Here is a 12392-nt window from a genome sequence, read left to right on the forward strand (position 1 = left end):
CTTGAAACGTTTTGCCAGGACTTTAAGTTTCCCTTGCAGCATTAAACAGCAGTCCTAAGTAGTGTTTTTTTTTTTTTTTTTACAGCCAGCACCACTTCTCTGTCAGTGCGGTGTGAAAGTCACAGAGAAGGAATTACACTCAGATTGTTTCCATTATGTCGACAATTATAGTAACAGGTCTGCCCGAATATCACACACTGTCCATGAGTATCACACACAAACTCTCTCTCCCAAAGAAAAGCTCAAAACTCTCCTCACTGCATCACTCTGCCTCACACAGGAAACCCAAACACACACACACACACACACCCACACCCACACATACACACACACACATTGGGGAACTCTCTCTGAAAAATGTGGTTGTGGTCCGTCTAATACGATCGCCCCCCCACCCCCCCATCCTCGCTCGAGTACTCACCCCATGGCGGTGGAAAGAAGTCCTTCTGGCTCTGCTGCGACCTCGGCAGCTTCGGCACACACACTCATGCACATACACTGATGGAGCCTACCAAGGGGGTTTCCTCTTGTGGTTTCTCCCCTCCGTTTGTACCCCCCACCCTCCTGTCCCTGGCTTCAGACGTATCCTTTTTTGGAACTAGAAGGGAAAGAGAAAATTGAAAAAAAAAAAGAGTGTTAGAAAGTGAGCGAGGGAAAAAGAGAGAGGATGATAATAATTGCTCCCCTCGTCCTACACCAGGGACCTTAACAGCCAATGATACACCACCCTCCTCACCAATCAGTCATATTTTCCCCTCCCTTCAAGGTTAAGCATGGTGTGACAGTGTAGCTTGGTCAAACCTCAGGGATCAGTAGTCACTGCACTCACATCCCAGGTGTATGACGCTCTCAAATTGGATGACTAGACTGAAAACAAGCAGGACTCTGGTGGCCAAGTCTCAGGGCCAGGAAAACAAAATAGTCCAACTGGGAATAGTTATCTAAAAGTTTTCCTAAGCTTTCGAGGTAAATTAGATCTTTCAAACCACAGACTGAAGAGAAATGTAGTCCCCATAGATCAGTACTGGCTATGCGTAGGCTGTCATGGTGTGCCTTTTACATCTAAGACAGGAACGCTTGTATGAGAAGTGCTTCCACCCATCTTCTGCCTGCTCCTAGATTATTCTTCTTATATTGTATAGGTTTCCTCTGAGCTCCATTTCTAGAAACAGCCTTCTTTTAAAATATACTTTAAACAAGTCTCCAGTGAAGGGAGCAGGTGTATTCTCATGGATTTGTACCATTCTCAGGGGAACCCGTCGGTACCAGGGGGAAATCCTAAAGCTGGGGTGAATATTTGTGGGTTGCCTGGACTGCGTCTCCACTAATGTGTCAAAAAAGGAGAACTCATGTTAGCTTCATCCCCTTGGACCCCGAGCTTTCCGTTGGTGTAAAATGTGCTGGTGAGCAGAGGGTCATCTCTGGATACATGTGCATAATTCTGCACAGACCGTCTCTCCAGGTGTAGATAGGGTCAGTGAAGAAAAGGAGGTTGTTGTTCTTCCTTCCTTCTTTTTGCTGGGTGTAGTCACTGAAGAGGACATCTTGGATTTCACAGTGTTTCTCCCAAGCTGTTCCACTTCTACATTTAGCAGAGTACTCAATCTCCTGCTCTCTGCTCTGAGAGCTGTGTTGTGCTTAGCTGCCTGCTGCCCTGTGTCCATGGCGACCACTTGTTTACTTCAAGTGGAGTTAGGTTAACTGTGTACTTTGTTAGCTTCTCTAGCTCACACACGCTGGCTGTCAGGCCCTCTACTTCTGCAGCCCCCCCCCCCCCACCACCTTTTGTGTTCCTGTCTGGTATGTGTTTAATTGCAGGAGTGGAGACAGGTGTGCATGAGGTCCGGCTACCAGCTGATCATCATCATCGTCATCATCATTCCTGCTCTGCCATAAATACCTGGTTCCACCTGACAGTGAGTGTAGAGAAAGAGACACTTCATATCTGATCTGTAATATACATTACTAATGTAATAAAATTTTATATGAAACACACTGCCTCTGTTCATTTTCATTATATATATATATATTATGTTATATTATAAGTTGTTATATGTTTTGTTATTGTAATGTGGGGATATATTTGTACCTATAAGCTCAGAGAGGCAGCGCTGTTGTTAAACTGTCCAGCAAATCATGTATCTGTTCAGCTTCAACTTCTCAGACAATCAAAATTATATTCCACTTCAGAGATCAAATCTTCTTCCAAAGGGAATTTTATTAAAAGCGACAGACAACAGAGCCACTAGTAAATTCCCAAAGGGCTCACATTTTTCTATCGGGACGAAGGCGTACGCACATCTCAGGAGCTGGGCGACGAGCTGCGGGGATGACCGCCAGTCTCACCCGGAAGTACGGTCCCCACATCTCCAAAAATGCCAGAGTAAATTTCCAAATAGCTTATTTATAAACTGACATATTTGAAGCTTTAATGGTCACTGTCTCACCCCAAAAAACATCAAAACTCAAAAAACAGCCTCAGAATCTCTGCCATTGCTGCTGTTTGCAAAATTGTCAGAAGTTCTCACAAGTCACATCCTGATATTTGATCAACGCAGGAAAATTCCAACTTTGAGTTGGAACAGTAGTTGAGCTGTGACTGATGACGTTTCACAAGTCTGCAAGAGCACAAGAACCGAGAAGAACACAGATGGAGAAACAGCTATTGTTGTTTTTGCTTTTTGCTAATTCCTGTCTCTGTCTTTCTACAGCGCCCCTCAGTTTGACTCCTGTCACTCTCTCCCTCCCTGGACTCACTCTGCCTGGCTCCCCCCTTCCGCAAAACCATGCCTGCTCTGTTCAGCTGCCAGCACCAGCCTCTGGCCTGACCCCCCCCCCTGCTGCCAGCACCTGTAGGCCTGTACACACTTCACCAGAAACATTCATTTTACCAACAAGGATCCTTTAAATGTTTTCACCTAGTCTTCTGTTATCTTCTGTAGTGCAGTTTCTCTTTTGAATGTTGGTCACAGTGTCAGGGAGGAGTTGTTTTGATTTAAAGATGATCTTTCCTCTGCAGGTTTTAAAGCTTCTTCGTCAGAGTCCTTTCTGAAGATTATTTGAAGGTTATTTTGCAAAATGTCCCACTTTTTTTACACGTCATCACTCATATTGGAATGTAGAATATCTGTGGAGCGGGTTCTCAGGCAAAAAAAGGGGTTTGAATCAACTAAAGTTGCAAGCTGATGTAAACATTCTACGAGAAGCTCATCTAAACCACAGCATCATCAAAATCATCACAATTCAATGACTCATTTCCAGCTCACGACAACAGGAAACAAAGAGGTGTACACATTTTAATAAAAAAAATATCTCATTGGTCCAAAATACCAACGCCTTCACTGTAAAAACGAGCAAGCTGGTTCAACTTAGAATGGGGGGGGGGGGGGGTTACGTCAGAGAATGATTGACTAAAAGTGACTGCAGCACCGCCTGACGTACCTGCAGCACACACCTGCACCTGGAGATGGTGTTTCGCTCTCATGTCAAGAGCCGCGGTCGTTGTTCACTCTGAGCTTTATTGGATTGTTATTTTTTTGTTATTGTTTATTATCAACTTCTATTATCAACTATTATCAACTTTAAATTTTAAGTTGAATCAACAGGGTATTTTTTTTTTGTGATACCAACAATGTGCAAACCTAAGTCCTCATGGGGACAACACAGAAAGACTAATGAAACCAATAAACTGATATCTTGAGTTGGACAAACATGAAAATAAAAGTTGATTAAACCAAGAGGAAGAAGAATCAATTTATAATTAATAGTTGTGCAAACATAATAATGAAAGTTGACTTAACTAAGCATTGTTAAGCACTGTTTTTCTGTGACTTTCGCAGGCCTTTCTCTCTTTACCATCGGCCTTGAGCGTCCACTAAAAAGTGTGGTGAGTGTTAGTCGGAAAGGTACAGTGTATACATTACCAGTGTTACTATGCAGTAACGTCAGCAGGTGTCAGTATCGCCACGTGAGCAGTGTAAGTTCAGGGAGCATCACAGGGACGTCTCGTGTCAGCAGGTGAGACAATGAAAGAAGCAGATGACGCTGTGAGGCGACTAAGCCGGTGATGTTAGTGAAGTATCCTGGACGTTTACGCTGTACTTCTGCGACACTGTGTTAAGTTCTGTTCATTAAGTGTTTAGTAATGACCGTGTCGACAGTAAAAGTTTGCCAGTTAGCAGCTAATGTAAAGTTCACGGCCGCCATTGCAGTAATCTGAGCGCGGGCGGAAGTCTACACAATGAGCCCTCCGATGAGAAAGGCCCCCATCGCAGCTGTTGACTGTTTATGTGGATGTTATGAAGAAATTATAGTGTTTTATTGAACAAATGTTAGATGTATGTACAGTAAGTGAAGAGACATATTCACCCCCTAGATAGTTTGAGTGGTAGGGTAATTGTTTATGTATGGTATATTGGTATTATATTGGTATTTTATTATTGTTTAGCATGAGTCAGACAATGAGAATCTCTGTGGACTAGATAGAAGCAGATAGCGTTGTGTAGAGCTTGTGGATCTAAACTGGTATTATTGCACTTTTTGAATGGGTGCAAAGAGTAATTATAGTCAGACAGGCTCCCCTTTTGTTCTTCAATTAACTGATGCCTTGATATTACTTAAGTGTACACATGTGTCAACAAGCTTATGGTTTTTATTCTACAAGAATCTTTGAAAGCTTAATTTGACTCTATCAGCATGAGGATATGATGATGAGAAAACTAATCTCTGACTGTTGATTTATTTCATCACTACACTTGTTTTACTCATTACTAGAATATTAATGTAGCTGCAAAAGAAGGGATGCAGTATTAATGTGTGTGTGGGTTAATCATACATCTTCTTTCATCTATATAACCACCACTCCTGTCCTGCCCTTTCTCTTTCCATTCTGTATACCTGCACTATTCCACTTTGGCCTACTGTTTTGATGGGTTTATATAAAATTCAGTGGAGCAGAGAAAAAAAAAAAAAGATCCATTCTTCCACATTTTATCTTGTATCTAATTAGATTTTTTCCCCCCATTCTCCATCTTTCCATGCTCATTTCCATTTCATAGGGAGGAAGACTGACAGATACGGATCTTTCTCTGCCTGCTTAGCATTTGAATCACACATCAGTGCTCAGCTTCTTTAAACGCTCTGCTGGCCTTTCACCCCTTTCTGCCTGAATTTCCTGCTCTTGTTTCCTTGTCGATTTATTTTTCTTTTTGTCTCTCTTGGTGTTCTTTATTATTGTCTTATTTTTCTCTCGATTCTCCCTGGAGTTCTTGATTTGCATAAGTTTGCAAGCACTCAAAGCTGTTTCACATTAATAGAATTTTTTGGCCAGCAGAAACACAGCATGTGACATACGATATTTTCACTTTATAACGTGGCTTTGGTGGATGTAATGGGTGTTATATAAATAAAAGTTACCTGAAGTTGGGTCCCACTCTTTTCTAGAGACCATTTTCCAGGATATTTTCAGTGTTGATCTAGCTGGTATGACAGACAGGGATCAGGCCATTCACGAATATGTTCCTCTCTGTGTAAAATGTGCAGTCAATGGCTATGACACATCTATGAAATAATCTCTTCCATGCTTAGAAATTATGACTTTATTATAGAATAATACAAATACACCTGCAAATGTGTGTTCACCTTGTTAGTAGAATCAAGTTACGGTGATTGGTTTAGGCAACTCTCACCTCAACAATTGTCAATGTTGCCGATAACAGCACAGACCTGGACCACCCAAACGCAGACACACAGACAGGCTGGTGCAGTGAGATCGCAGGGAGGTTGAATGTGGAATCCAAGTGGGCCTCAATTTTGGACACGGCTGCCAGGAGTTGTGGCCAAACGGTCGCTGGTGCCAGTCGTGGCGGCAACACGAGAACCCGCTGTTGGACACCGGTGGTGAGGGAAACCGTTAAGCTGAAGAAGGCTTTTTGGGCCTGGCTAGCACGGGGAACTACCTTCAGGCCAAAGCGGCTGCGGTGGTCGTGGATGCTAAAACCTGGGTGTGGCAGGAGTTCAGGGAGGCCATGGAAAAAGAACTTTCAGTTGGCCTCAAGGAGGTTCTGGCAACCCAAACAGCATCTCAGAGGGAGAAGCAGGGCTTACACCAGGCTGTTTTCAGCAGGGGAGGACAACAGCTACCTCTGGGGATATCGTCGGCCGGTGGAGGGACCACTTTGAAGAACTCCTGAACCCAACCAGCATGTCCTCTGAGGAGGAGGCAGAGTCTGATGATTCAGGGGAAACCTTGCCCATATCCTTGGTAGAAGTCACTGAGGTAGTCAAGAAACTCCTCAACAGCAATGCACCAGGAATGGATGAGATTCGGCCAGAGATGTTGAAGGTGTCTGGACATTGTATGGCTGTCTTGTTGTCCTCTTCAGTGTCATATGGAGGTTGAGGACAGTGCCTGTAGACTGGCAGAATGGTGTGGTGGTTCTCATATATAAAAAAAAGGGGAGTGGAGGGTGTGCTCGAATTATCAGGTTATCACACTGCTCACCCTTCTGGGGAAAGCTTATGCCAAGGTTCCGGAAAGGAGGCTCCCATCAATTGTTGAACCTTGGATTGAAGAGGAGCAATCTATCCTGGCTGTGGAACAGTGGACCAACTCTTGGCTAGGGACAATTCTGGCTTTCTATCCTAAAGTATTAGTAAGGACATGTCCCTACCATCCATATGCAAACCTATGCCCTTTCTCGTGAGCTTTGAGTAGTGACTGAAAGAATGAAATTCTGGATACAAGCGGCTGAAATGAGTTTCCTCTGCAGGGTAAGATGGGATCAGCCTTAGAGAGAGTGTGAGGAGCTCTGGCATCTGGAGGGAGCTCGGAGTAGAGCCACTGCTCCTTCACATTGAGAGGAGCCAGTTGAGGTCGTTGGGGCATCTGATCAGGATCCTCCTTGGAGCTTTCCATTGGAGGTCTTCTGGGCATGTCCAACTGGTAGGAGAGATATATATCTCATCTGGCCTGGGAACGCCTCAGGAGCCCCCAGGAGGAGCTGAAAAATGTTGCTGGGAAGAGGGACTCTGGACTACTTTGCCTGAAATGCTGCCAAAGCACCCCAACCTTGGATAAGCGGAAAAAAATGGATGGATGGATGGATGGATGGATGGATAACTCTGATTGCCTAATTAGACAGATTAACTCTTAGTCTCATGGGATGAGCCTCCATCTTTTTCTCTTTTGTTTCTTAGGCAGGATTACTGAGATTACATCAATTTTACGTTGCTGCGACATATTGGTTTTGATCATACAATATGGTCAGACACTCAATAGACGACACTTCAAAATGGCCCACAATCAACTGCAGATGTCGAGATCATATGTCGACTTACTAGGACAGTATTATACTGATTTTATACTCCATTGTGAGGGTGTTCTAATCTAATCAACCATGTAGAAGTTGTAGCCATTTCATACACAGTTCCCAATGGGCTAAAAATATTCATCCAACATGGGTGTAAACACTACAAAAACCCTTAAAAATAGTTTGACACTTTGGGAAGTTACAGCATCTAACATCCCAACGCAAACAGAACTTTGTTACTCTGTAAAGATACCCTTCAAAATGCAATAACATGTATGAGAAGCTACACATTTTTACCAAGTGACTTTCAATATGTAAATGTATATACTACGCTAAAGGTTTCAAAGACAAGCAGCATAAGACAACAACATACCAGCAAGAGCTGATGTGGTCTTCAAAATAAAAGTGTAAAATCAGTCACAGTATATATATATCCACAGAGAGGGGTAAGTGTTCCTGTGTCTGGTTGCCTTCACCATTCAGACTAGGTAAACATCACTGAAAGAGGTTGTGTATGTGTGTGTTACTCAGGATGAATCTATCTTTTCATCATCACCTTTAACATATACAGCACATGATTCTGGCAGGATGTACTGTATACCCATCTATCTACTTTATAAGACACCCACTGTTTCACTGGAAGATATCATACACTGTGTGTGTGTGTGTGTGTGTGTGTGGACATGCACTGTGGAGCTGTCACACTGAGAGGAAACCAATGTCTGCTTCACTTTGGACGTTAACTGTTGTAATATCAACACAGCCTGCACTGACATGGACGCTCCCAGGGAAAAATAACCACTAAAATCAACCTTCTGGCAAACTTCATCACTATCATGGGAGATAATGAGGCAGCAAAGTAAACTTTAACAATACTGCCATCAGGTGACCAAAGCAAAATCATCTAACAACACTGCATCTTTTTTTTGGCTCATATCTCAACTACATACCTGTGAAGTTTTGTATCTGTATCTTGCAGGTTATGATGCTGGCACAGAGACAAAATTAGTACACACACACACGCGCATGCACACACACACACACACATGCACGCTCACACATGCGTGCACACACACACATGCACGCACGCTCACACATGCGTGCGCACACACACACACGCGCGCACACAGAGGTTACAGGAAGAAGCTGTCAAACAGCCAACAATGATGAAATACTAAGATCATTAAAACTGTGTTTAGAAAATGATGGACCTTATTCACTTACTTAATTGGAGACTTCACTAATATACTTAAGCCTTCGCAGACTTGCTGAAGACTCGCATCCACCACGCTACAACAGTATGTGCAGAATCAACAAGGCTTCTTGTCTTTTATTGTTTAATAGAATTCCCATTAGCTGTTACAGTGTTTCTCAAACGTTCACTCTCCTCTCAGTCCTGTTTCCACCAACTCTTTAGCCATTAAATACTCCACAATGTTCACCACCTGGTTTCTAACTCTGTCTGCTGCTTGCTGCTGAGCAGGGATTATCAAAGATTTTTTTCACAGAAGAGATGAGACTACACCAAAACATCAAAAATGCAGGCCCTAAAACAATGAGCTAAAAGAGGCCAACATTTAAATGATTTCTGGTGTTCCCCTCTGTCTGCTGAAAGTGTAAACAGGCCACTGTACTCTAACATGTTGGCTTCAACAACTTCATGAAGCCATTATATATTGCATGTGCTTTCAGCTTGTTTCACTGCTCTCATGTGGCCAAAAATCAATTAATGCAGCTTTAATTGTATTTTTTTTTACTAGGGCTGCACAGTTAATCGAAATATAATTGAAATTGCAATATGGCAAGTGCAATATCCAAATCGCAGGAGCTGCAAAAATCCAAATCGCAAGATTCACAATCTCTTTGATAAAGGTAAAATGTGTAACAACATTGTTGTGCGTTGTTAGTACCACAAGTGTTGTGGTGCGACCGGTCGACAAATCATATTCTCCAGACATAAAGGAGCATGTTTGTTTGGTACAAGACCAACAAAAGTCCCTTTAAATCAAAAATTCTGTATACATGAAATGCAAAAAGAACCCACTGATAATGCATTTCACAATGTCTGTCAAAATAATCATAATTTTTTTTTTTGCATAATGTGCAGCCCTATTCTTTTTAACTTTAATTCAAACATGTCTGCTACAAAGAGGATGTTTAGAGTGAAAATAAAAATACTGTTATCTCCATGTCACAGACTGTCAGCTCCTTTCAGAACTCATAGCTTCTGAATGCATAGCTGACAAGACACTGCATGACTGCTGAGGTCACATAGACTGAGCAGCCATCTTCTTCGCTCTGCGCGCTGCTCCAGACTTCTTTTTAGCTTTAGGCTTGTAGAGGGGATGATGGGATGGACTTTTGCCTCTACTCTTGGCATTAGACCGATAACTGGAGGGGAAAACACACAGACACAAAGGAACAGGTTAAGACGTGCAAATGTTTCATGTTTTACATAGAGATCGACAGAACCGGTTTACCCCTCAACTGTTCCTATTCACCTGCTCATCCTGTGTGAGTCTTTAAGAGGGCAGGCTTTGTGTTTGTGCTTCAGGCTTCCACAGGTGAAACAACCCTCCTTTCCTTGGCCCTGGCCACATGGGTGGTCTGGGAGGGCACAGCGACCACAGGTTTGACAGTGCTTCCACGCTTAGAGGGAAAAAAATAAATATGCACACATTAATACAAGACAAAAAGGTAAAGTCGTGATGTGAGGACTTGAATCAATGTGCATCTTTCGTATAAATTTACATACATGGTTTCACACATTTTTCACATGTTGAGCAGTGCTTCCATTCACGACCATCCTGAAGACACAAAGAAATGTTGAAGCCCACAGTATGTGTACATTTAAGAGACCGCCTGTGATTGAGTAAGCAACATACGTATGTAAACATGGTGTTATACCTTGGACGGACAGACGTTGCATTTAGCACAGTGCTTGTTGAGGCCCGAGACGTATCTCCGACATACAGAGCAAAACCTGCGGAAGAAGGAAAGATACAGATTATATGAACTGCACAGTCCTGAGGGCTCAGTATCCAACCTCCAAACTGACATGTTGTATTCATAACAGTGATATCCAGTGTCAAAATCAAGCTGCCAGTGCTCTGTGGTGGACACTGTTTCTATCAAACCTCAAACAATTGTTTTTGGCATTTCTGCGATGATACTCCTTGTTACGCATCAGTTGACTTTTACAATACACTGGTACTCAATCAGGCTCCTGTTTAGAGCTGACAGGACAGAGTGAGTGTGGATACCTGTAGCCCTCCTCTCTGGGCAGGACAACATCTCCGGGGCAGATGTTAGTGAACAGTCTGACAGGAGACTGCTTCCTGCCCGTCTTCCCATGTTTATACAGAGGGTGGTTGTCATAGTCCACCTGGTTAGAAACAACCAAATATTGACTTTATTGTTTATAGTCCACAGAGACGAAACCTGGAGTTACTAATCACAGCTAGAGTCAGGCTGTTGTCTGGATCTCTGGCATGAGTCTCTGTGCTGCAGCTCTGCTGCAGGCAGGTGGGCTGGACATGGTTTATACATATTATGTATTAATAATTATAACAGAAAACCTCTTTATAGCAAATAGGTGGCGGTCTGCAGCTCTGTTCAGAAAAGCTTCTACAATAAATAATGAAATATTGATAAAGCATTGGTGCATGAATCCACCACACTATTGCTATATGACATCCCCAAGAACCAGTTATTCTTTTGGTTATAAGAACACTAAACAATATGCAATACTGCTGATGTGCATTACAGTAAAACCTACAGAGAGAGGGTTTCCTGAGGGTAAACCTGAATCAAGGTGCAAATCCTCGTAACCAGTCATGAGAAGAAGCTGATGTTCTGCCAGTTTACCTGGTAGTCCAGCATGCTGAGTGAGGGGAGGCACTCCAGGATGCGGGGCTCAAAGAAATAAGGGAAGATCCACATCATAGGCATGTCAGCTTTACTGCTGTCTGCACACACAAACACATGGATGTTAGTATAAAAACTGGATTTGAGTTGAAGTTCAATTCTAATCTGTCACAGAAATAATCTTCATCAGTTTGTTGTCATGGAATCTAATGTGTAGCACCAATCAACTGGGCCAGTTCCGGTGGCTCACTTGTGAGCAGCAGCTAAAAAATTCAAGAAGACCCCCCCCCCCCCCCAGTTACTGTTATCAAGCCTATATAAAGCTGGCAGATTTATTAATCAAAACACTGATATTTTAAATAATGGGCCATTGATTTCAGGCAGATGTGGACAAGAGCAGCTTTTCATTTCCAGCTGATCAGCACTGATGTTGATGCTAAAACGACGGCTGTCATCAGCAGCTCTTAGCTGCTGTAGCTTGCTAGCTAAACATTAACCCAGCAAGCTGGTTGAAAACTTCTGTTCTGAGCTCAACATTTAATATCTTCACTTTCCAGCTAGCAATAAAAGAAGCAGCATTTGAATTTGATGGCTATATAAACGATATCATGCTAACCCACCCATGTGTTATGACGCAAAAAGGACTGAGGCTAATGCCACGTTCATGTCATGTGGGAGGGAAGGAAATGATGGGAAAGTATGGACTTGCAGACGTTAGTTAGTTCATATAGTAGAGTACTGTAAGAAAAAAATGAATGTTCAAGCCATTTGTTTCACTTTAAGGATGAGATCTACCTGATGAGTTTGGCTCCATCTTAAACATCTCCAAATGCAACAAAAACAGGAGAGCTGCTCACGTGAAGCTAATGTCTGATACAGCAGCATTCAGGATGGACTCCACTGCAGTGGATGTGTCAGTCCTGAACAGGGCTTTAATTCTCATTACCTGTAACCTCTTTGTAGAAATGTAGTTGGCTAATTATGCTAACTCCCGGCTTTACAAAGAAGTCTAGATTACTACAAGGTAGCAAGACCTGCTAATGTTTGAAGCTTATTCTGCTCTTGTATTTTAGAGTTTGGAACCCCTATAAATGATAAAGGAAAAAAGAACCCTCCAGATTCTTTTGTGCTTTTAATGTCCTGTTGCATTATTGTTATGTGTTTTTAATCATTCCTAAGGTGTGACAATAATTCCCTCTTGTGGGACAAAGAGAT

At 42.6% G+C, this 12392-nt stretch overlaps 1 protein-coding gene across 1 annotated transcript in view; it reads right to left on the minus strand.

The window, feature by feature from the left end:
- Positions 1–8638: 8638 nt before the first annotated feature.
- zcchc4 (zinc finger CCHC-type containing 4) overlaps positions 8639–12392 on the minus strand; it is a 16333-nt gene continuing 12579 nt past the window's right edge. Inside the window, exons 8-13 of the mRNA XM_022747876.1 lie at positions 11178–11278; positions 10574–10695; positions 10218–10293; positions 10066–10117; positions 9812–9959; positions 8639–9701 (exon numbers count right to left, since the gene is read on the minus strand). Coding sequence (XP_022603597.1) covers positions 9578–9701; positions 9812–9959; positions 10066–10117; positions 10218–10293; positions 10574–10695; positions 11178–11278 — 623 coding nt within the window. The 3' untranslated portion in view covers positions 8639–9577. The remainder of the gene's footprint in view (positions 9702–9811; positions 9960–10065; positions 10118–10217; positions 10294–10573; positions 10696–11177; positions 11279–12392) is intronic.

This window comes from Seriola dumerili, unplaced genomic scaffold (assembly GCF_002260705.1).
Source record: "Seriola dumerili isolate Sdu_G_001 unplaced genomic scaffold, Sdu_1.0 BDQW01000111.1, whole genome shotgun sequence".
Lineage (NCBI taxonomy): Eukaryota > Metazoa > Chordata > Actinopteri > Carangiformes > Carangidae > Seriola > Seriola dumerili.